The sequence below is a fragment of the Pseudonaja textilis genome, chromosome 7 (genome assembly GCF_049901715.1).
Source record: "Pseudonaja textilis isolate UNSWEBS1 chromosome 7, rPseTex1.2, whole genome shotgun sequence".
NCBI lineage: Eukaryota > Metazoa > Chordata > Lepidosauria > Squamata > Elapidae > Pseudonaja > Pseudonaja textilis.
Window position 1 is genome coordinate 14,996,505 of NC_141996.1, and position 26,068 is coordinate 15,022,572.

At 39.2% G+C, this 26,068-nt stretch overlaps 1 protein-coding gene across 1 annotated transcript; it reads right to left on the reverse strand.

The window, feature by feature from the left end:
* Nucleotides 1-15,496: 15,496 nt before the first annotated feature.
* LOC113440478 (macrophage metalloelastase-like) lies at nt 15,497-24,020 on the reverse strand. The gene is made up of 6 exons (XM_026706897.2): nt 23,789-24,020; nt 21,974-22,188; nt 21,734-21,879; nt 20,053-20,178; nt 19,293-19,454; nt 15,497-16,105 (listed from the first exon to the last, which is right to left on the reverse strand). The coding sequence occupies exons 1-6, from the start codon at nt 23,897-23,899 to the stop codon at nt 16,092-16,094; spliced, it is 774 nt and encodes a 257-aa protein (XP_026562682.1). The 5' UTR covers nt 23,900-24,020; the 3' UTR covers nt 15,497-16,091.
* Nucleotides 24,021-26,068: the final 2,048 nt, after the last annotated feature.

Consider the following 26,068-nt stretch of genomic DNA (forward strand, 5'->3'; position numbering starts at 1 on the left):
CCCAGGAGGTCACATGATCATCTTTTGTGACCTTCGGATAAGCCAAGTCAGTGGGGTCATATGATCAACTTGTGCAAACTTCTGACAAGGAAAGTCAATGGGAAAGCCAGATTCACTTAACAACTATGTTACTAACTTAACTGCAGTGATTCACTTAACAACTGGGACAAGAAAAGTAATAAGATGGGATAAAACTCACTTAGCAACATTAATGTTGGCCTCAGTTGTGGTCATAAGTTGAGGACAACTTATATTGCCCCCCAAATAAATCAGAGGGGAATAACACCAGTTGAACATACAACCCCAAACCACTTAAGTATAAAATTTATTTATGTTGTGTTGTGCATGTTGTAATGGTAGGTCAAAAAGATCTTGACAAATGGGGGAAAGAGATACTGCATAGGAAGTGATCAGAAGAGAAGAGAAGAGAAGAGAAGAGAAGAGAAGAGAAGAGAAGAGAAGAGAAGAGAAGAGAAGAGAAGAGAAGAGAAGAGAAGAGAATAGCAGAGTTGGAAGGGACCTTGGAGGTCTTCTAGTCCAACCCCCTGCCTAGGCAGGAAAACCTACACCACTTCAGACAAATGGTTATCCAACATCTTTTTAAAAACTTCCAGTGTTGGATCATTTACAACTTATGGAGGCTGCTTAATTGTTCTAACTGTCAGGAAATTTCTCCTTAGTTCTAAGTTGCTTCTCTCCTGGATTAGTTTCCACCCATTGCTTCTTGTCCTGCTTGCAGATGCTTTGGAAAATAAGTTGACCCCCTCTTCTTTGTGGCAGCCCCTGAGATATTGGAACCCTGCTATCATGTCTCCCCTAGTCCTTCTTTTCATCAAACTAAACATACCCAGTTCCAGCAGTTGTTCTTTATATGTTTTAGCCTCCAGTTCCCTAATCATCTTTGTTGCTCTTCTCTGCACTCTTTCTAGAGTCTCCACATCTTTTTTACATCGTGGCGACCAAAACTTAATGCAGTATTCCAGGTATGGGTTTACCAAGGCATTATAAAATGGTATCAACCCTTCACATCATCTTGATTCTATCCCTCTGTTTATGCAGCCTAGGACTGTGTTGCCTTTTTTGGCAGCTGCTGCACACGGTTGGCTCATATTTAAATGGTTGTCCACTAGGACTCCGAGATCCCTCTCACAGTTACTGTTATTGAGCAAGGTACCACATATACTGATCAGATAAGAGTGGGTTCAACCTGCAGCTGCATAACGGATAGAGAAAGAGGTTTGGAAGGGATCCTCCCTAACTTCCCACGCTATAACAGAATCTGGAAGATTTGTACTTTCAGGCTTGCAACATGCTGTTAGTGTAGCCTCAAATAGAAGTAGCTCATATAGTGTGTTTCCTGTATAATATATGTGGGAAGGCTGATATGCTGTGTCAACCTTTAGTTTGTATTAGACAAATTTAGCACAGTGTTTACTTACTGTGTACAAATCTATTTTTTAAATACTGTAGTAATGATTCTGTGACAACCATAATCTTGCTTCTCCACTGAAGAGGTCAGAGCTCATGCTACAGGTTTCACTGACAGACTGCCATCTGTCAGAAATGGTGTAGGATCTCCTGCTTGGGTGAGGGGTTGGACTAGATGTCCTACGGGGTCCCTTCCAACTCTGTTATTCTGTTATTACCTATCGCATCATCCACATGCGTGACTTTCACCAAGCGTGCCATTGAAATTATTTTAAAGTGCAGTGCCTTTAAAGTAAAGTGCAATCATTCATTTCAAACCTGATGCTCCATCTCTTTCACAAACTGTATTGAGGTAACTTAGAAATAGAGCATTAAAACTTTATAAAAATATCAAAACAGGCACCATATATCTGATATGAGAACATATAGGCTGTTGAATGTTCAGGCTTATCTGTGAAGCTGTGTTAGGTGGATAGAATCAGCAATGCTTGGAGCTTTGAACTTGCCAAAGAGAGTTTGAGTCCTCCTCCTCCTCTTTCTGATTATGGGTTGTCACAGAGTCATCCAGATGTTTAGACTGGATTCGGCATTTTTGTCCATCTATCAAGTTCTTCCCAAGGACCTGCGATAGGCAGATGTTGTTCTTTGATGGTGATAAAGGTATCATTTCAGGAAGCAAGTTGTTCTGAGTAAAGCTGCCTTCTGCAATTGACCTATTATGATTTTGTCAATGCCAATTTTTCTGTCTCCAGGTATTGCCACATCCATTGTCCACACTTTTTTGTCATTCTTATCAAAAATTGTTAAGTCTGGGCTATTATGTGGCAGGTACCTGTCTCTTTGAATTCTAAGATCCCAGGGCAATTTAGCTTCTTGGTTTTCTATGAATTTTTCTATTTTCTATTTTATGGTTCCACCAGTTCTTGCTTGTGGTCTTTCTTGTGGATCTTCCAATGCACCATTGTTGCTATTTTGCCATGACATTGTTTGTAGTTAGTCTGTGTGAGCTTCTTGTAGCAGCTACCCAGGTGACCTGCTGTTTCTTCAGCTTCTTTGCTGAGGCAGCATTTGCTATTTGTTGCAGTCATCTCACTTCTTTGTATAAATTTGTTCTTAAGGCTTCGTCTTTTGCAGCCAGAATTAGCCTCTCTGTCTCTTTCTTCAGTATTCCTGCTCTTAACCATTGACATGTGTTATTGTTATTGATTTGCCTCCTATTTTTTTCTTTAAATTACTGGCAACGTAATGCTTTGCTTTGCCATGTCTCTTTTCTATTCTTCATTTGGTCTTTTTTGCATGCAAGTTTTGTCTCTCTAGTCTCAGTAAGCTTTCCTGGTATACTAGCTTCAGTGCATCTTCTTCACTAACCTTCAAATGCCCTTTTTCCTTCTTTGACTGACTGGTGCGCTTGCAACATTCCACACCCACCTATTTTCCTTGGTAAATGGAGTCTGTCAACATCACGATGTGGATGCAGTTAATGATTCATTGTCATTATTTTTCTGGTCTTCCTATCCAGGGCCTTTTGCTATTATTCTCTCTCTCTCTCCCTCCCTCCCTCTCCCTCCCTCTTTCTTCCTGTCTCTGTCTCTCTCCATTCATCCACTCATCCACCCACCCATCCTGCCCAATGTGATGAGAAATATTTAATATGAGGGCCACAACTGAGTAGGATAAGGAAGTGAGGTTGTTAGTTATCTATTTCAATTCATTTTACCTTCCCAAGGAATTATGTTCAACTTTGCAGCACAGTTTCCATTCTTTTAAGTGTTTGTTCTAATGATTTCACCCCTTTCGTGACTAAACCAATGGATCTAATTGCGTGGACGTTGTCATCAGGTTTCACCACTTTACTGGTGATATCTAAGTCATCGTCAGATGGTCCTTATGTCAGATGGTAGAGACATCTTCTTACAATGATCTAGTAATGGAGAAGGAGGAACAACATGAACAGAATCAAGGACAGTATAGCTTTTCACAGGAATAATTTGGGAAAGGTTAGGAATATTTTTCATAGCAATAAAATAACGACCAGATGATTATTTTCTATGTAGTAGTGCATAAAACAATTAGAGAAGATCTTGGAGATGAGAATGAGGAAACTGAGGAAGAAATTGCAGAAAAGGTGACAGATAGTTCAAAGATGGAAGGAACGGTGTGAAAGGAACCCTAGGGGACCCTGTCTTGATATTGTTTAGTCTAAGACAGAACATAGAGAAACTTTGACCCAGCTTTCAAGATTCTGTTATTCCCCCTTCCTACATTATCAAGACAACTCAGTTGCCAAGCATCTTAATTTTGATCTACGTGACCACAGGGATGCTGCAACAGTTGGAGGTGTGAAAAATGCTCACAAGTCAGTTTTTCAGTGCCGCTGTAATTTTGAATGGTCACAAAATGGACTGTTGTAAGTTGAAGGCTACTTGTAGAGCAAGGGTGTCAAACTAGATTTCATTGAGAGCCGCATCAGGGGTGTGTTGAACCTTAAGAGGCCAGGGTGGGCATGGGAGGGTGGGCATGGCCAGGTCGATGTCACTCATGTTGGGGGCACCTGTGGTGACCCAACAGTCTGCCAGCAAAAACGGGTTCCTGAGGCTGTGCCGGTTTTCTGCAATCTTCTGCCAATGAAAAGGGAGCTCGGGGGTGGGGGGGTGGGGGGTGGTGCTGCCTGTGGCCCTCCTGAGCTTTGTTTTCACTGGCAGAGGTACCAAGGGCTGGTCCTTTGCTATTTCCAGATCGGTCTCGTGGCCAGATCTAAGCACCCCATGGGCCAGATACAGCCTACGGGCCTTGAGTTTGACACCCTTGTTGAAGAGTATTACTAAACATCTCAAATGATTATATAAATCCACGTGGGTATTGGTGGCATACTCTTTGTGTGTTTGCTCATCCGTTCATTCTTCCATTCATGCTTAAACACTATTTTTCTTAAGTATTATTATTGGTAATGTAGAGCTGCAATCAACAGAGCAAAGACTTTATGGCATCACTGAATTAAATAGAGGCAGAATTTTTAAAGTGAAGATCAGTGCTGTGAATAAATACGATCTCCTTGTCAACTCGTAAAATATTTCTATAGTCCTTTTAGAGACGCCAACAGAAAGGGAGGTGGGGAGCAGTGCAGCAAAACTGCATCCCATAAATGTTTTCAAAGATAGTAACTAGGTTACTGAAATTTCTGCCGCGCAAAATTCTAACGGGAGAGCATGATTGATGACTCTTGGCTATGGAGGTGTCCCATTGGAGAATATGAATTACGATACACCCAGGGGGTGGGGGGAAATCAGGGTCAAGGGTGACAATGAATTATGTGTCTCAGAATCGGCTACACCCAGGCAGTGCCAGACATGTTAACTCCCAATAAATCCTTTTTAAGTTTTGGAAGTTTGGCTTGAGACTCATGATTTAAATGGGGGTAACTGCCAGAATCCTGACACTCCTTTCTTGCTTGTTTGCCTGATAAATGAATACACTTCATAATCGCCCACTCCCCAAACAGGTCTATAAACAAGATTTTCCACATGCAAGTGTGAAAAGGGTTTTCACATGCAAGTGCAGTGAGATTGGCTTCAAAACCCAAGTGTAAAGGAAAGTTTTAAAGAAGAAAAAGTTAAGATAAGAAAAGATAGTGCTAATGTCAGAATAGGAACATAGAAAGAGAACACCAGGACAGAAATGCAGATTAAAAAGTAGTAAGAAAATTGTTGTAGACTTAGAGCATTAAAAAGATAATGGAATGAAATTAGAATTTAATTTTGTATAATTACATGCCTATCTTATTCAAACAGGCTGAAAAACCCTAAAACAGGCAAGATATGAAAGAAGAATTTTCCAGCTCATTGAACACCCAGTTAATTCCTGCACACAGGTGTAGTTTAGGATATAATTTGCTGCTTTCTTTTTCTTATACCAGGGGTGAGTTCTCCTATGTTCTCAATAAATATTTACTTTTATTGTTAATATGATCCCCAAAATAATAAATCATTTTCCCTTTTTCCTAGTCATGAACTTAATCATAATTTGGGACAAATTTGGTAGGAAATAAAGATGTGAGGAATGTGGTGGCTCAGTGGCTAAGATGCTGAGCTTGTCAATCAGAAGGCCGGCAGTTCAGTGGTTCGAATCCCTAGTGCCGCATACCGGAGTGAGCTCTCATTACTTGTCCCAGCTTCTGCCAACCTAGCATTTGAAAGCATGTAAAAAAAAATGCAAGTAGAGAAATAGGGGCCACTTTGGTGGGAAGGTAACAGTGTTCCATGCACCTTCGGCATTTAATCATGCCAGCCACGTGGCCACGGAGACATCTTTGGACAGTGCTGGCTCTTCTTCGGCTTTGTAACAGAGATGAACACTGCCCCCTAGAGCCCCTATTCATGAGCGGGCAAACCTTTATCTTTACCTTAAAGATGTGAGGCACACAGCTTCCCAATCTTATTATTTTTTGATCATGTTAACAGTAAAAGGAAATATTTACTAGGAACATGGAAGCAGGTGTGTTGCAATTCCCCTTGGCTGAACCAAGCTAACAGAATTTACACAAGAAAATTAGCAAAAGCAGAAAGTATTTGAATGCTTTTTTTGATAGACAAATCAGTGGAAAACCTCAGGCCCAGGAATAAGAATTTGAAAGGAAATAAAAGTTCAGATAAACTGATATATTACATATATATAAGAGAAGGAAACAGTAAAAGAGAGATGTCCTTTGTAACATTCTATACTATGTTAATTCTTATTAATTCATATAGAAAATATGGATTAAATGCAAACAACATATTTTCTATAAGATACTGAAGATCAGAAGAAACAAATGTGATCAGAATTTCCAGGAAGTTTCCCTAAAAAATGCTTCCCCCCCCCCCCAAAAAAAGCAACTGGACTTTTGTTTTCCTTGAAGACATTTTGCTTCTCACTCCAAGAAGTGGACAGAACTGAAGAAGCTTAGAATAGAATAGAATAGAATAGAATAGAATAGAATAGAATGGAATGGAATGGAATGGAATGGAATGGAATGGAATGGAATGGAATGGAATGGAACGGAACGGAACGGAATGGAATAGAATAGAATAGAATAGAATAGAATTCTTTATTGGCCAAGTATGATTGGACACAAATAATTTGTCTTGGTGTAAATACTCTCAGTATACATAAAAGAAAAGATACATTCGTCAAGAGTCAAGAATCATAAGGTACAACACTTAATAATAGTCATAGGGTACAATAAGCAATCAAATCATACTAGGAAACAATCAATATAAATCATAAGGATACAAGTGACAAAGTTACAGTCATACAGTAACAAGTGGGAGGTGGTGGATGATAAGGAATGATGAGAAGATTAATAGTAATAGTAGTGCAGACTTTGTAAATAGTTGGACAGTGTTGAGGCAATTATTTGTTTAGCAGAGTGATGGCGTTTGGGGGAAAAACTGTCTAGTTTTTCTGGTGTCTAGTTGTTCTGGTGTGCAATGCTCTATAGCATCATTTTGAGGGAAGGAGTTGAAACAGTTTATGACCAGGATGTGAGAGGTCTGTAAATAAAGCTTCTTGGATGAGAAGTGAAATGTCTTCAAGGAAAAACAAACTCCAGTTGCCTTTTGAAAAATAGCACCTTTGAGACAACCATGACCTGGATGACTGAGAATCTCCATAGACATTCAGCAAATTTCCAGTTTCTGGAAATTTCTATTTAATTTATCATTCAATAGGCCACTATACAAAATATTTATAAAAATAGTTTGGTGAGTGTACCATTGTAAAGTTTACCATGTTGTGTGAATACAGCTTAGTTATAGGCAGGGGTGGGATCCAACAGAGTTAACTACTGGTTTGGTGATTTGCGATGTGCTTCCCTGCATGCTGCGCGTGTGTGTAAATCCTCGTCAGCTTGCTGCCTAGACAGCTGAGCAGTGCTGCGCGTAGGGAAGCAGTGTTTGAAAAAGCACTTTTTTCCTGCTTTTTCAAATGCAGCTGTGCCTTACACAGCAGCTGAGGTTGAAACAGCAGGAAATAAAGATCAGGTAAGAAAACAGCAGCAGACATAGAATCAGTTCTATGATTGCTGCTCTTCAGAGCTACTGGTTCTACAGAGCTGGACAGAACCAAAAGAATCCCATCCCTGGTTATAGGTGAATGTTGGAAGTCAAGAATTAAAAAGTGCAATGCTGCCAGTTGTCTAAACTCAATGGTAGACTTCAAAATAATTGAAGGTTCATGGGAAACTAGATATAAGTCATCTGTTTCTTTTGTTAGTTTCAAGCTCACTCTAACACAAGACATAAATGTATTGCTTATATAGGTCAGATTACCCAAACAGTGAAGAACTGTCTAACCACAAAGTCTTCTGAGTTTGGGAAATTCTCTTTCTATCACATAAGAAGAGGAAGTAATTTTGCACCATTCTGCGATGTCATTTTTTGAAAGTGAAAGGCAAACAGATAACCATTAATTAATTGCCAAACTGTTTCATGAATTGACCCATATGCTTTTAAGTTTGTACAAACCCATTAAAATTCCATCATAGTGATGGTTAAAATTTCACAACGGTGAATTCTACTCTTGTTCCCTTTAACACAGTATTGTTGCCAAGTTCATATTTTCCCTTGAAAGGGAAAATATTGGAAAATATTGGCTCATGGATACAGGGCACTTCATAGTCAAATTCAGGCTCTTTTCCCTCAAAGGGTTTCAATTAGCTTCCTGCTGTGAGGTCTTCTGGTGCCACGGGGCTTTCAAAGGTCTTTGTCTTTAGTTAACTTCTGATTCAGAAAAATGCTAAGAAGAAAGTTTTATCCAATTTGGAACTCAGGCAGGTGGCTTCTGATGGATAGAAACACCTGTCTCATCACACCTCATGGTTCCTGAAATAACAATAGCACTTAGACTTATATACCACTTTATGGTGCTTTACAGCCTTCTCTAAGTGATTTTACAGAGTCAGCCTACTGCCCCCAACAATCTGGGTCCTCATTTTACCCACCTCAGAAGGATGGAAGGCAGAGTCAACCTTGAGCTTGTTGATATTAGAACTGCCAAATTGCAGGCAGCCGGCAGTCAGCAGAAGTAGTCTGCAATACTGCATTCTAACTACTGCACCACTGGGCTCATGAAGATGAAATACTTTCTTTTTCTCCTGAAGACAAGGCACTGTAGCATGTTAGTCCCATCTCACGTCTCTTTGGAACATGTGGCTGAGAGGCTTTCTTGTCACAGATAGTTTTGGAAATTCAAGGAAGAGGTAGCATACTTTCTCATAAATTAAGAAATTAAAAAAAATAACCAGAGTGCTGGTATGTTTTATGATGTCTATAAATTTTGGAAGGCAACGAGTAATCAACTGCAGATAGAAATCAGGGGTTGGCAACCTTAAGCACTCAAAGAGCCACAAAGGTCCTAACCTGAAGACTCCTCTTCAATTTTGGAGCTAACTGGAAGTCCAGTTCCCCCACCATAGAACCCCTTCCAAGTGCAGCCTCCTTTTTCCTTTTACTGATCAGTGACAGGGAGCCTCAGCAGAGAGATAAAAGAGCCACATGTGGCTCCAGAGCTGCTGGATGCTGACTCCTGGGTTAGATCCAAGGTTCTAAATAGCTGATTTATACAACATGGATCTATGAATGGAAGCATACATGAGAAGTGGGGGTATCTATCCCAGAGAGATCATGAGATGAAGTAAGTGGAAGAACCAGCAAAAAAAAAAAAAAAAAACCTTTCTCTTGCTCTGGTTTTTCAGCACAGAAGTCACTGAATCCATTCCCCCAATAATGATGAACTCTTCAGTTCATCAGGGATCAGTTCTGCATTGAACCAATGAAATAAATGTTACCTAATTAATTCCTTGTGGTCTCAAGCAGTGGTGTGTTTCAATTTTTTTTACCACCAGTCAGTGGGCATGGCTTGGAGGGCATGCTTTACATGCACACACACACCAAATGTGCACTATGTGCAAGTACAGAGGCATTCTGAGTCACTTCCTGCAATCCTGCACTCTCCCTGATGCTTCAGCAGCTGCCGCGCGGCAATTGCTGTACCACACAAAGCAGCTGCGCTTCAAATCAGGACATAATACGGGAGCCCAGGCGGGCAGGTGAGCCCAGCACAGAGTGTCAGACAGAACTGGTCTGGTCTCATTGCTGCTACTGGCTCAGCAGAACCAGGCTGAACTGATAGAATACCACCACTAGTCTCAAGGTTATTTCATTGAAGTCCTATAAAAATGCAAAAAACAAACAAACATCAGAACAAGGGCAGCAAAATGGAATCAGAAACAAGAGTTGGGAAAACAAAAAAGGGTGTTGATTATTATTAAATCCATAAAAAGGATTTTGAAAATAGGAATGTTAGTTCTGCCATTAGAATATAAAGTAGTTGTACTAGCATATAAGTAAGTCTATATAAGTAAGTTTTGCTTTCCCTAGGCTCCAGAAGTTTTCCTCAAGCTCTGGGAGTGTGAAAACAGCCTCCCTGGGCTCCAGAGGCTCTCTGGAAGCCAGAAGCGGCCCTGTTTACAGCCTTCCTGAACTTCCAGGAGGCCCATTTTCACCCTCCCACAAGCCTCCATTTGGGTCCTGCACTTACCTGCATCCAAAATGGGCCAGGTGGGGAGTCCTGGGAGGGGAGGGGCAGGGTGGGTGGGGCCAGCCAAGCGTGGGATTTGGGGGTTCTCCAAACTGTGGAGAATCTTAGCTAGGGGCTCTCCTGAACCCCTGAAAATCTACCGAGCTTTTTCTCTGGTAATATCACACTACTAACTAGAGCATACAAAACATTTGCTAGACCAATACTTGAATACAGCTCATCAGTCTGGAACCCACATTACGTATCTGATATTAACACAGTTGAGAAAGTCCAGAAATATTTCACAAGAAGAGTTCTCCACTCCTCTACTCGTTGCAGAATACCTCATGCCACCAGACTTGAAATTCTAGACCTAGAAAACCTACTATGCTACCTTTGGTCTGATCTAAGTATAGTATATAAAATCATACATTGCAATGTCCTACCAGTCAATGAATATTTCAGCTTCAACCATAACAACAAAAGAACAAACAATTAATCGCACCAAACTTGATTACAGGAAATATGACTTCAGCAACAGAGTGGTCAACGTCTGGAATACTCTACCTGACTCTGTGGTTTATTCCCCAAACCCCAAAAACTTTAACCTTAGACTGTCTACTATTGACCTCACCCCTTTCCTAAGAGGTCTGTAGGGAGCATGCAAAAGCGCATCAATGTGCCTACGGTCCCTGTCCTATTGTTTCTTTTATTATTCTTATATGTATCCATTTCATGTATTCACAATTATGTTTTTACTTATACCTATTATCTTGTAAGCAATTGCTAAATAAAATAAAATAAAATTCCCAGAAGCCCACCCCGATTCTAACCATTTTACCAACATGGCTCTTTCATATGCATGAGAAAATGATAAGGCTTCTATCATTGATAAGGCCACTAACTTGACTTTCTTTTTTTTAACCCTTCTGGTGTTAAATAAGCTCCAGCATGGAAGCGATTGACTCAGACAACAAAAAAGAAGGAAATAGAAATTGATATGTCTGCCTTATATCGACGTAAGAAGAGCATAAAAGAACCCAGTTCCTTGTTGCTCATGAATTGCGAGAAGCTTGCTTCAATCCTGAGTGGCTTGCTTACATCATTAAGATAGAACTGAGTCATTGGGTGTGGAAGGTGCACCAACTCACGCACACAAAAGAAGACACAATTACCTAGTGCAGAGTGCTTTGGGTATATTGACATGCCCCATCTTATCCTGGTCAGCTTCCATGACATATGAAATACTTCAGAGTTAGTCAATTCTACTTACTCCTGAACATGAAATCATGTTTCAGAGATGAAAAGCAGCATAATGCAAAACTGCATTATGGGAAAGAAATAAGAAAAGGGAAAATTCCCCCCATTTAATCCAATAGTGTATATATTTTTCAATATATTCAGTATATATTTCCCAAAAGGAAAAGATTAAAAGAAAAAGGCAGGGACATCTCCAGCTAACTTGGAGATGATTAGAAGATAACCTTCCTGCATTGTGTGGGACTGGCACACAAAAGTGAATAAATTCTCCGTAAATCAATTGTACCATGCTATTTATTTTTATTTTATTTGGTTTGTCAATTGCTTACAAGATAATAGGTATAAGTAAAAACATAGTTATGAATACATGGATACATATAAGAAAAATAAAGAAACAATAGGACAGGGACGGTAGGCACATTGGTGCGCTTATGCATGCCCCCTACAGACCTCTTAGGAAAGGGGTGAGGTCAATAGTAGACAGTCTAAGGTTAAAGTTTTTGGGGTTTGGGGAAGAAACCACAAAATCAGGTAGAGTATTCCAGACGTTGACCACTCTGTTGCTGAAGTCGTATTTCCTGCAATCAAGTTTGGTGCAATTAACCTTGAGTTTGTATCTATTGTTTGCTCTTGTGTTGTTATGGCTGAAGCTGAAGTATTCATTGACTGGTAGGACATTGCAATGTATGATTTTATATACTATACTTAGATCGGACCAAAGGTAGCACAGTTCTAGGTTTTCTAGGTCTAGAATTTCAAGTCTGGTGGCATAAGGTATTCTACAACGAATAGAGGAGTGGAGAACTCTTGTGAAATATTTCTGGACTTTCTCTACTGTGTTAATATCAGGTACATAATGTGGGTTCCAGACTGATGAGCTGTATTCAAGTATTGGTCTAGCAAATGTTTTGTATGCTCTAGTTAGTAGTGTGATATTACCAGAGAAAAAGCTCGGTAGATTTTCAGGGGTTCAGGAGAGCCCCTAGCTAAGATTCTGCACAGTTTGGAGAACCCCCAAATCCCACTCTTGGCTGGCCCCACCCACCCTGCCCCGCCCCTCCCAGGACTCCCCACCTGGCCCATTTTGGATGCAGGTAAGTGCAGGACCCGCATGGAGGCTTGTGGGAGGGTGAAAATGGGCCTCCCGGAAGTTCAGGAAGGCTGTAAACAGGCCCGCTTCTGGCTTTCAGAGAGCCTCTGGAGCCGAGGGAGGCTGTTTTCGCACTCCCAGAGCTTGAGGAAAACCTCTGGAGCCCAAGGAAAGCAAAAACGACCCCCCTGCCATGGGGCAAGAGGCTGACTAGGCTATGCCCACCATGGCTACACCCACCCAGCAACCAGGCAGAGAACCCATTGCTAAAATTTTTGAAGCCCACCTTTGGTTAGAATGTAGTATTGAGGCTAACTCTGCTGACTGCCAGCAGATCAAATCCCACCAGGCTCAAGGTTGACTCAGCCTTCCATCCTTCCGAGGTGGGTAAAATGAGGACCCAGATTGTTGGGGCAATATGCTGACTCTGTAAACCACTTAGAGAGGGCAGTAAAGCCCTGTGAAGCGGTATATAATTCTAAGTGCTATTGCTATACGATACATGCAATGCTATTAAAAAGTGTTGCTACTTTGAGGCCAGATATCTTGATTCTTTTGACTCTCCACAGAGTCCTTTTCTACACTGAAAAACAATTCCCCAAAACTGGTCTAGCACCTTTTGATTCTCACTTGGGAAATATTAATTCTTCCAAGTTTGCATTACTTTATCTTGATGTTAGTTCTGTTGGACCTGGTGCATATGTTAGGAGATGAAAGCATAATTGATAACTTGTCATGTATAAACCATCTTTTGCAGTAATGCATTCATGGAGACAGATATAAATGTAAAATAAAGGTCCATAATATGACAGGCAGGGGGCTAATTTTTTTCTTCTAGAAATAATGATTAGGAGAAGACATTAACCATCTTTTGAACAAATCCCCATAATATTACTACACTTTTTGTTTGAAAGCAATATTTGTATTATTTCTGTGCTTTGCTTCCATTAATTTCAAATTATTTTTTGACCTTTATGGATTTCTTTCTTCTTTCATGTTAAGATAATGCTAATCACATCCAAACCAACCAGTTAAAGCAACCAGGAAATTGGTTTAAGAAAAATAAAAATAAACTGAGTTGGAGGCTCCTTCAGCTAAACCTGGAGTGTATTTTAAACAGATGCATCCTGGTTCACATGTCATGCTAAATCAAAATACACCTGGTTTCTCAAACAGCAGGATTATCAAATAAACCAATATGTTACATGGATACATGGTCAAACTTCACAAGTCTCACAAGATCCTGAACATTTTACTCCTGAAATTTGTGAGACAAACATTGAGATCATTGTGAGATGAAAAAGGAAGACAAATAACAAAATGTGCCTAGTCATTAATCCTATGATTTTTCTACGTGCCTTTCATAGTGGCATGCAATTGCATATACTATGCAGTGTTTCTCAACCTCACCTACTTGAAGATGGGTGGACTTCAACTCCCAGAATACCTCAATTAGCCATGCTGGCTGCAGAATTCTGGGAATTGAAGTTTACGCATCTTAACATTTCTGAGAAATACTGGCATATAGCATTGGCAATGTTTGTTCATAATGCATGCCTCACAGTGTTCATGTGACTGCAGTAGTAAGCATCTATGAGTGACTCTCTTGAGTTTGGGTGATCTTGCAAAACTAATACTTTCTCTCTCTTTTTAAGGTGTGTCCCAGGCACAGCATTGCTTTGCTAATTTCCCCATTAAAAAGTAAAGAAAGTACTGGAAAAACAAGAGAACCATCATATACTGATGCTGTTACAAATAAAATTAGTACAATCAGTCTAGCTAAAATTATTACTTACTAGACAACTCATGCTCCACTGAGTCATCATTTCAGAGAGAGTTCCTTATCTAAGCAGAAAAACAGAATGACCAAGGGAGGGCAAAAATGCAGTGGGAACAGGATTTTTCTTGACAGCTTCCCTATTGAATTGCCTTGTGGGAGTCTGGCAAGAATCAAAAATCCCTTTCCCTTCCCTTCCCTTCCCTTCTCTCCCCAACCCATCCCATCCCTTCCCTTCCCTTCCCTTCCCTTCCCTTCCCTTCCCTTCCCTTCCCTTCCCTTCCTTTCCTTTCCTTTCCTTTCCTTTCCTTTCCTTTCCTTCCCTTCCCTTCCCTTCCCTTCCCATTCCATTCTAGCAGGCAAGAAACTGTCTGCTATGGATGGGGAAGGGAGTGAGGGATTGCAAGACTGGTTGGGAAACTATTAGGAGCCATGGTGGTGCAGTGGTTAGAGTGCAGTACTTGCTGACAGCCAGCTGCCTGCAGTTTGGCAGTTCAAATCTTACCAGGCTCAAGGTGGACTTGGCCTTCCATCCTTCTGAGGTGGGTAAAATGAGGACCCAGATTGTTGGGAGCAATATGCTGATTCTTGAAAACCACTTAGGGAGGGCTGTAAAAGCGCTGTGAAGTGGTATATAAGTCTAAGTGCTATTGCTATTATGAAATGTTGAAAATGAAAATTATGCTGACTGCAGCAATAACCTGGAAGTGCAGTAGAAGCTGGTAGTGCTGAAACAGTCACAGCTTTCCAAATTTCAGTCCCTCGGCAGTCCTGGGTACTAAATTTTGGACTAATTCTGTAAGTTAGTCCATACCAGGTCCCTTGGTTCAAAAATTGCTACCGTATGATACACCTTTTAGCCCAGTCAAAGCTCATAACAATGACATTTTAGTAGTATATAGATTATCTGCTTGCACACATTTTAAGGTTTTGACACATGCTCAGTGCAAAATAGAGATCATCTTGCTCTCCAATTTGGATGGGATTAGAGAAACCCCACCAGCTCTTCCTTCTTTCTTCTTATCCCTTTTCTGAGTGGTATTCTTAGTTTAATGGAATCAAGGAAAATAAGTTTGGAGTCATCTAGTCTAGCCCCCTAAATTGGAGGGTAGTTGAAAGTCAACCAGCCTGGAGAAACTGACAATTGCTTTGCTGAATTCATCCCCCGCTCCCGTGAACATGCCAGAAACTCACTTATGTCCTGGATTAAATGCACCCTGAACTTCCCAGTAGAGGTACAGACCCAACTGGAGGAGAAGGCAAAAAATGATTCACACACAAATTCACACACATGCATGCTAAGGCAACACCCATCTGTGTACTCATTAGACTGTCATAGACTTTCATTACACACAAGATAATACAAACTTTTCATAGGAGCACATGAAAGGGTTGGATTATTTATTAGCTATGTATAGGTACAAGAACGTTTCCCAAAACTGAAATGGTATAGGATCTTCTGTTTTTAGCAGGGGGTTGGACTAGAAGACCTCCAAGGTCCCTGCCATCTCGATTGATAGATTGATTGATCTCCAGTTGCTTACAAAAAAAATAGCAAGGAATAATTACAAGGAAAAGAAAATAACCAGACCCCACAAACTAATAACGGAGAGATAGAATCTGATATATATTAACCCCCAAAGGCTTTCTGGTACAGTCAGATCTTGGTGGGTTCCCTGAATGCCAACAACATTGGTGTTGGTTTGATGATGGATGACACACTGTTTCCAAGTGAAGGTATCTACAGAACATGCACACCTTGCAATTGGTAATCTGCATCTTGAATTGGACCAGGAAGCTGATCAACAATCAACGAAACTTCCATAACAAAGCACAATCCACTAGTCTTTCCCCATTATCAAGCAGGCAACCAAACTTTTGCTGCTTTTACTATGTTATAAACTGAGTTGAAATAGTGCTTTTGATCTGTGAAAAATATAAATTCTTCCATGCCATTTAAATATAATGGGTTCTGCAGCTGTTTCACTTCCTTGTTCCTGAGAAAGAAAAAGAAGGATATTGTTAAAGGGAGTGGAAATAAATAAATATACAAATAGGATTAAAATAGGTTGTTTTTCCAGAGCAGATTTGCTCAATAAAAAGAAGAGTTAACTGCTTTGTTCCACTACAATAGGCTGGTTAGGACAGAATCAGGAATCCATAAATCTATGGTGGGGTGTTGTCAAGAAAACCTGGTGCCAACCTCACTGTGGAGAGTCAGGGAGGTGATTTTGAAGAAACAGGCAAGGACTGCTATATAAACAAAAGGGGCTGAAGCATTCTTTAAATCTGGGAAACAAGATAATATCAGAAAAAACATGGCTCCTCCCTGAATCTTTGGGATATAAGAGGGAGAGGAGAGAGATGGAATGAGGATATTTGGAGCTGGCTGTGCAACATCCTACTATGATGGTGGAGCCACTAAGCTTTTGGTTTATGATTTTATAGCTATTGGGGTTTGTTGTTGTTGTGAGCTACCCAGAGTTTAAGATGGGTGTCCAGACAAATCTTTTAAATGAAAAAAAATTGGAAAGCCCATGTCCATTACGGTTTAAAAATGCCAGGAGTCATTTTAAATGACAGACTTGAACACTGGGCCCTATCTAACAAAATGAAATTCGATGTACAGAAAAGCAAGGTTTTACACTTAGGTAAGGAAAACAAAAAACAAAAAGGTACAGATTATGTGAAACTTGGCTCAATAGCAGTAACTGCAAGAGAGATCTTGGAGTCTAGTGGACAATCAGTTAAATATGATCCAGCATTGGGTGGCAGCAGCCAAAAAAGGCAGCACAATCCTACACTGAATTAATAGAGGGATAGAATCAAGATCATGTGAAGTATTAGTGCCGCTTTATAAAGGCTTAGTAAGAAGCATTAGATCAGGGGTTTCCAACCTTGACAATTTTAAGACTTGTGGACTTCAACTCCCAGAATTCCTCAGCCAGCTTTGCTGGGAGTTGAAGTCCACAAGTCTTAAAGTTGCCAAGGTTGGACACCCCTGCATTAGATGAAAACTAATCAAGAAGAGAACCAGCCCAGAATATTCCTAATGGTGAGAACAATTAACCAGTGGAATCCCATGCCTCCAGAAGGTATGGGTGCTCTAACACTGGAGGTTTTTTAAGAAGAGATTGGACAACTCTTTGTCTGAAATGGTATATAGGGTATGCTCCTTGAGCAAGGGGTTAGGCTAGAAGACCTCAAAGGTTACTTTCAAATCTGTTATTCTTTTACTTAGGCAAACAGCAGCTTCCTGATACTTCCAGATGCTACCTCAAAGACTGATAGCAACAGGAGAAATGAGAGGCCTCTGTTGTGAGACCCCTTCCTATGATTCCCCCCCCCCCCACACCTCAAATATCACTTAGTTGACAATGGTCATCTCATCACAGTATCTGAACTGGAACTTGCAACATAAAAATGGTTTGCCAGGTGGTTATTTGCTACTCTTTTTTGCTCATTTCTTATCCCTTATGGGATGTTCTTTTTCAATTGTAAGGCAACAAGCAGGGACAATTGATGTTTATAACTCTCTTTTGTTTCTTAGTGCTTTCCCTCCCTTATGGTATGGTGAAAATTAAATTCAGTGAAAAAAGCCAACCAATATATATCCAGAGTAAAGAGTGGCTAAACTGTTGGACTTTGACTGGAGAAGTCTAAATAAGTAAGTAAGTAAGTAAGTAAGTAAGTAAGTAAGTAAGTAAGTAAGTATTAAGTCAGTAAGTGCCAGACCAATACTTGAATACAGCTCATCAGTCTGGAATCCGCACTGCATATCAGACATTAATACAATCGAGCAAGTCCAGAAGTATTTCACGAGAAGAGTACTACACTCCTCTGCTCGCAACAGAATACCCTATATCACCAGACTTGAGATTTTGGGCTTGGATAACCTTGAACTACGCCGCCTATGGTTAGACTTAAGTGTAGCACCCAGAATTATCTGCTACAATGTCCTACCAGTCAATGACTACTTCATCTTCAACCACAATACAAGAGCACACAACAGATATAAACTCAGTGTAAGCCGCTTCAAACTTGATTGCAGAAAGCACGACTTCAGCAACAAACTAACCACTATTGACCTCACCCCATTCCTAAGAGGCGTGTTTAAGTGCACCATCGTGCCTACCGTCCCTGTCCTATTGTCCCCATTTATTTGTACCTATTTCCTGTATTCTTACTCATGTTTATACTTGTATCTATTATCTTGTAAGCAATTGACAAATCAAATAAATAAAATAAAGTCCCCTTTCATCCATAGATTTCAGTAGATGGTTTCAATCTGCTTATTTTCTCTTAGTCCTAATTATAAATTTCAAGAGTATTTTGGAGTTCAAATAAAATTAGGGGAAACTTCTCCTTGTAAGACACCTTGAGCTCCAAGAGAAAAAGCAGTCTATAATATTTTTTTTGTTGGGTACCAGTCAATAGTCCCCCCTAACTAACAACAGACCCATTACAAAGTGAGTACAGCCAAAGGTTGGGGAGTGATTAAAATGCACTTCACCATAAGAATTAGAAACTTCATACCGTACTTGGCTAACATATTAATAGAGTTAAAAGGAACCTTGTAGGTCATCTAGTCCAACCCCCCACCCTATCCAAGCAGGAGACTCTACAGTATTTCTGACAGATGGCAGTCCAGTCTCTTCTTGAAAGCCAGCTCCCACAACTTCCAAAGGCAAGCTGTTCCTTTGGTTGATTGCTGTCACTGTCAGAAAATTTCTTATTTCCAGGCTGAATCTCTTCTTTTTCAGTTTCCAACTATAATTCCTTGTCTGGCCTTCAGGTGCTTTGGAAAATAACTTGACCCCCTCTTCTCTGTGGCAGCCCCTCCAATATTAGAACACTGCTATCATGTCTCCTTTGGTCCTTTTCTTCACTAGATTAGTCATACCCTATTCTTGCAATTGTTCATTGTATGTCTTAGCCACCAGTCTCCTAATCATCTTGGTTGCTCTTCTCTGCACTCTTTTAGAGTCTCAACAACCTTTTTATAATGTGGCGACCAAAATTGGATGCAGTTTTGTAGGTGTAGTGTTACTAAAGCTTTATACAGTGGTATTAGTACTTCACTTGATCTTGATTGTATCCCTCTGTTAATGCAATTTTGGATTGCATTGGCTTTTTTGGCTACTGCTGCACACTATTGGCTCATATTTAATTGGTTGTACTTACCATAAAGTCTTTGAATTCTTTGTCTGTCATTATTTGGGAGACGGAAGAACTGTGGGTTACTGTAAGTATATGTTGGAAACATCAAAGAGCCAACAACGTTAGAATGTGAAAGTCCTAAAGCATGACCAAATTCATGTGCAGCAACAAGGAACAGGTTGACCTCTAAAACAAAAGAGAAGAAAAATGTGTCAATTAGCAGAAATCAATATATGGCCTCCTATATCCCAAGACTATACTTACTGCCTTTTAAATTATTTTTTTTATTTTTGTCAAGTGATTATAAGATAACAGGTATAAGTATAAACATAGTTATGAGTACAAGAAATGGATACATATAAGAAAAATGAAAAAGAAACAATAGGGCAGGGATGGTAGGCACATTGGTGCACTTATGCATGCCCCCCTACAGACCTCTTAGGAAAGGGGTGAGGTCAATAGTAGACAGTCTAAGGTAAAGTTTTTGGGGTTTGGGGAAGAAACCACAGAGTCAGGTAGTGTTTTTTTCATGACTAGAACTCCATTTGACTCTCATGACAGGGGCCAGGACAAAAATAAAATTAATCTGTATTTAATCTAAGTATAATATAAAATAAAATGTATATTCTCAGTTTTAGAAACATTACAATTCAGGAGCAAATATTTCAGAGGTCTTCAGGTATTACTTGGTTGCTAGGTTTGTTTATGACGTTAATGGTCTTGGCAGTAATTTTCATTCTAAAATAGATCAGCAATAACCTCAAATAGTTAATGAGTGACTTACCTCTGTTATACTCTGACCATTTCTCTGCTTCATCAAAATGTGTATCTCCCCCAATTCCTGGTCCAGGAAAGTAAGCATGAGCCAAAACCTTTCCTCGACCATCAAAAGAGTTACCATCACCATGTGCTAAATTTGAAATATAACATAAAAGCCATCAATGTATAGGTAGGTTAGGAGCATTATGCTGCATTTTCAACACCCTTAAGTAGATCTATCCCCTTTTTGAGATTTTCACTATACATATAATCACGTAATACAAATATGGGTGACAGTGATGTAGTGATAACCTCTGGGTTAAGTACAAGACCTTCTGAACTTCAATCATCTCTCAGGGTGTGAATGATGGTTCGAAAGGAGAGATAGGAAGATTGGAATGTTAGCCAAGCTAATTGTTTGGGAATCTGCCCCAAGCTACTTATTTGTTAATGAATACTGTATACTTTTGAAACAGAACAGTATCTCTAATTTATATTAACTACGAGCTATTCCTTGGTTAAAGATTTTCTCCTATGATTATTATTTAAGGAGGAAAGAAATCAAAAATTCTTAGGAACATTCTCATTCTTATCAGTAATTCTTAGGAACATCATATTCAGATGCAAGAATCCAAGCAGATGGCAGCAAAGACTTACATAAATGGTTACTCTCTGCTTCTATCTAGTGGTCATCTGAATTTTAAAACCCAACTATGATAGCTCTTGGACATTAGAACTATAGCCAGTGATTTGATCCAAACAGAGAGGAGCAAGCAGTCTGAATCTCACAGCCATCAATCATTTCATAGAATAAGAGATCATTGCAGTGATGTCAAAACAGCAATAATTTTTAAGCCTGGGCTAATAAATCTGTGAAAGGATCTGAAGAAGCAGTGAAAGAGGAAGCCAGCATAGAACTGGAAAGATTCTTCAGTCAATGAAACAATCTAGTTGAATGACTACATAATCTTTGCTTTAACACATGCAGTGAAAAGGGGGATCTTTCTCAAAATCTGCCTTCCTTCAACTTAGTGTGACATCCTTTCAGGTTTTTGAAAGATGTTCTCTTTCTTCTCAAGATTAAATATATCCAGTTCCATCAATATCTCCTTATAGGATATTTTTGTAAAAATTTTTAACATAATCTCGGCAATCTTTCTGTGAACCTATTCCAGTTAGCAAAAGCAAAGGCCTTTAGTCTTATATACCACCCCATTGTGCTTTACATCACCCTCTGGGATGTTTATAATGTAAGCATTATTTGCATATTGCTCCTAACAATCTGTGTCCTCATTTTACTGATCTTGGAAGGATGGAAGGCTGAGTTAACCTGGAGCCCTGTTAGGATCGAACTCCAGGCAGTGGGCAGAGTTTGCCTGCAATACTGCATTCTCACCACTGCACCACCAGGGCTCTTCAGTTATCTGAGGTTTTTTAAAAATGGAGTCTACAACTGGATGACCATTTGAGATGGGGTCTGGCCAATACAGATTAAAGTAGAACTACTATTTCCCATGAACAATTTCAATTTAAACATCAGCCCTTCTAGGGAGGAAAATACCCTCTGGATGATACTCTAGTCCACCTTGACTCTTTGAATGTGATCAGTGAAAGCAGGGAGAATTTAAATGATGCTTCAGAAAGGGATAGGTTCGTGTGAAAAATGCATATTTGAGAGCTAGTTGATTAAAAACAGGCAGACTTACCACCATGTGCAAAAAATATTTCAATATCAGCACGTCTGAAAACTTTCTGGAACCTCAGTGGAGTCACATCGCTCCAAACACGGAATGCCCTTGCTATGTTTCTATCTACCGTACTTCTTGGCAAATCCGGAGTGTAATTATTAATCCTTTAAGTAACGAAGAATGACAAAATATTACTATGCAAGAAATCATGTAACCAATGTTCTTTTTATTAAAAAAAATCTTTAAATGGTAATTAACCTGTATGTCAGCACTTGTTTATACCAGATTCCTATAGCTTTATGTCCTTCGGAAACATCTGAGACTCCACACCGTGGCTGTTTCATTACATTTAATGTATCTTTATCCATTTTCCCGGTGACAGCCAAATGGAAGTATTCCTGCATTTCTCTGAGACGTTCTTGCAGGCTGCGGCCATCTTTAAAATAGGTTGGGAAGAATTTGTCCAGATAAACCTAGATTACGAGAAATGAAAGTCATAAACATTTCATGCATCTTTTGTACCATGCTATTTTTCTTTCTTTCTTTTTTTAATGTTCATTTTTTTTTATTTTAACTAGGCCATGGAAGAAGTAATCAGCAAAGGAAAATCTTTTATCCAAGAAAAAAATGGATATGTCTATTTTCTTTGCGGATAAAAGGTCATTATCATTTGCATCCACCTCTAGAAATAATCAGACTTTCTTCATTAAAATGACTTTCTTCATTACACTTCTAAAAATGGATTGGCAACCAGAAAATATTACACACGATCTCACTCAGAAGTAATAGGATTAAAGACATGATATTTGTCTTCCACTTGAAACTATCAGTCTTAATTGTCTTGAAGTTTCCGAAGAAAGTATGAAATTAAAATGTGCAGTAACCCTTAGACTTCAAAAGATTTAAATTTTATACCTATGGTGTGAACATATTTCATTTTTATGTTTAATCTATATGGTGTACAGATAGCTTTGACTTACAACAATTAGTTTAGTGATTGTTCAACATTAAAACGGGACTGAAAAAAGTGACTTATGACCCTTTTTCATACTTACAACCATTGCAGCATGGTGAGGTCATGTGATAAAAAATCAGACACTTGGCAACTGGCATGTATTTATGTCTCTCTATCCTGCTATAGACTTGATACTAATAAATGGTGCTATATTTATTTACTCTGTGCATTATATTGTACAGTAATTGGTGATTTCCCACCATTTTCATCCTTTCCCAGCAAACACTGCCAGTTAGTTTTCATTTACTCCGATAGCTACTCCCTAAAGCAACAGCCAAACTTTAAATGATATCTTCAGGGAAGAGACAATACAGTTATCCAATAAGGATGCCAGCTGGGTAATTAATAGATCTGTAAACTAGACACATCATGTGAGCTGAGTGACCATATAAATTTGAAAAATAAATAAATACAAAATTATGGAAGCCTGCTGTAAAATTATTTCAGCAACTGGTGGGTAGACCACTCAATCTTTGAGATTTCTTCCAGGTTTAAAGTTCTGGTTATGTGGCCAATTATCATGATAACTAAACAAAAGAAGATTGTTTCTTTTTTCTGTTAAACTTGCCAATTTCTTAAATCACTTGATTGATTTTGCTTTTGATACCATAAAACTTGTGACATCATAAAAATAATTCTCTCTCTCTCTCTCTCTTTCTCTCTCTCTCTCTCTCTCTCTGTGTTTGAAAATGCTTATGTTAAGCTGAAATGTCCATCATAGTCTTTGCATACATATGGTATTATGTATTTCCTAAACAATAAAGGAAAGAAGTTAAACAATTACAAGAAGAGTCAGATCAGGATGGAAATACTTCATTAGAAAGCATGGGATAAGTCAGCACATAGATAGAATACCACCATAGAAACCAACACATATCAACTTGAATAGCACAATGGGAGAAAATAGGGCAATGTTATGGATGCAGAAATAACACACTAAGTATGCACAATACAGATTTATATTACCTAGGTAAATAATTAATTTAAAAATAATAAAATTCAGGATAGCAGAAGAATCTATCAAGCTATAGATGATGTGAAGTTTTGATGGAACTTACTTGTAGAAGTTTTGCATCTTCATCACTTGGTCCATCTGCAGAACCGGGTTCTATTGGGATAGCAAATAAAGAAGGCAGAAAAACTGTGGCACAGATCAAGATGTTCTTCATGATGACCCTAATTGCAAACTTAGTGCTACAGGAGAAGACTTTAGATCTGTGATGCTTGGCTCCAAGGATCACATACTGTATTTATAGAGGACCTGTAGGTTTTGCCGCTAGTTCTTTAGTGACTCATTCTATGGTACTGTCTGTGGTTTTGTGAATTTATGTAATATGTTAAACAGTTTGTGTAATATTTTAAACAATTCCACAATAGGTGAAAACCTCCCCTCCGCACTACTGTCAATCCTATCCAGGAAGCCATCTACATCATTCTTGTATTACTCTCTTTTGTAACACTAAAAACACAGAAAAACCGACTTCCTTAAATTGAGCTAGAGATATTTCTTTATTAGGAAGAACGGGTAAAATTTACTCAGTAAAAATACATTGAGCTCTCTCTGCCCAACCCACTTCACAAGAAAATTGTTGCAACGGTGGAAATACAAGACAGGAACATTCAAGAAACATTGGCAAGAAAGGAGGGGGCTGAAGTCATAAACAGAGCTGGGCTGCAACAATTTAGACAATCATAAGATGGCAGCTGTAACAATTAAGTTTTGATAGGTAAAGGTAAAGATTCCCCTTGCAAATATGTGTTAGTCATTTCCAGCTCTAGGGGTTGGTGCTCATCTCCGTCTCCGTGGTCATGTGGTCGGCATCACTAAATGCTGAAGGCACATGGAACACTGTTACCTTCCCAGCCAAGTGTTCCCTATGATGGATTACATCCCAAAGTTTTAAAGGAGATGGCAGAGGTCATTTCAAAACCACTGCACCATATTTTTCAAAAATCCTGGAGCACCAGGGTACTACCAGAGGACTGGAAAAGAGCTGATGTGGTTCCCATCTTCAAAAAAGGGAAAAAAACAGACCCAGGAAACTATAGACCAATCAGCCTAACATCAATACCCGGGAAGATACTGGAAAAGATAATTAAAAAAAACCAGATCTGCCAACCTCGAAAATAGTAAAATAATAACTAGCAGTCAGCGCGGGTTTGTTAAGAACAGATCATGCCAAACCAATCTTATTTCATTCTTCAACATAGTGACTAAATTAGTAGACCAGCGAAATACTGTGGACATGATATATTTAGATTTCAGCAAGGCATTCGACAAAGTAGACCATGACCTACTTCTTGGTAAGCTAGAAAAAAGTGGAATATATAGCCCCACCACTAGGTGGACTCACAACTGGCTGACAAACCGTACTCAATGAGTAGTCCTTTTTTTTTTTTTGTAAAAGTTTTATTGGGTTTTTACAAAACATAATAACAAATAAAACATTTTTTTTTGAGAACAGCATGATTCCAGGTTATCACATCTCCAAACAGTCATAATCTCAATTGCATATTCATCTTATATATTCAGTTTCATATCTTATCACCATTTTATAAATTTCTCAATAATTTTTCTCTTCCCTTACTTTCTTTAACCTTCTTTTATAATTATCTCAGTTCTTTCTAATTCAATTACATTTCTTTTCCTAAATTTCTATATCTTTCTATTCATTATTCTTGTATTTTTGTCTGTCCTGTTAACAATTTCATATATTCTTTTCCATCATCATCCCGAAAGAGAGAGGGAAAAAGATAATTCCCTCCCCTTCCAGGCATTAAAAAGCAAGATTCCCCCTATAATTGCCAAATAGAGTGTGGCACCTTTAACTCTTATAATTATTGTCATTTCAAATCTAATGAGTAATCCTTAATGGGTCTAACTCTACATGGAGGGAAGTAAGCAGTGGGGTGCCACAAGGTTCTGTCTTAAGCCCAGTACTCTTCAATATCTTCATTAATGACTTAGATGAGGGAATACAAGGGGAACTTACCAAATTTGCAGATGATACTGAGCTGGTAGGAATAGCCAACACTCAAGAAGATAGACTCAAGATTCAGATCAGAGGAGGTATTCAGCAGCTTTTGTCCAGTTCTGGAGAATCGGTAGTGGAAATTTTGAGTAGTTCGGATAACTGGCAAGTACCACCTCTGACTGAAGATTTTACAATATCCTTTCCCTGCCACACCCACCAAGCCATGCCCACAGAACGGGTAGTAAAAAAATTTGAATTCCACCACTGATCCAGATGGATCTTGACAGACTTGAACACTGGGCTGTATCTAACAAAATGAAATTCAATATAGAGAAAAGTAAAGTCCTACATTTAGGCAAGAAA

Bases quoted from the DNA above. Each gene is read 5' to 3' on its own strand.
- LOC113440478 (XM_026706897.2), bottom strand. From the start codon at position 23,899: ATGAAGAACATCTTGATCTGTGCCACAGTTTTTCTGCCTTCTTTATTT. The intron at 22,189-23,788 runs GTAAGTTCCATC...CTCGTAATCTAG, and splicing joins AAGATGCAAAACTTCTACAA to GTTTATCTGGACAAATTCTT. The intron at 19,455-20,052 runs GTAAGTCACTCA...CTTTTGTTTTAG, and splicing joins ATGGTCAGAGTATAACAGAG to AGGTCAACCTGTTCCTTGTT.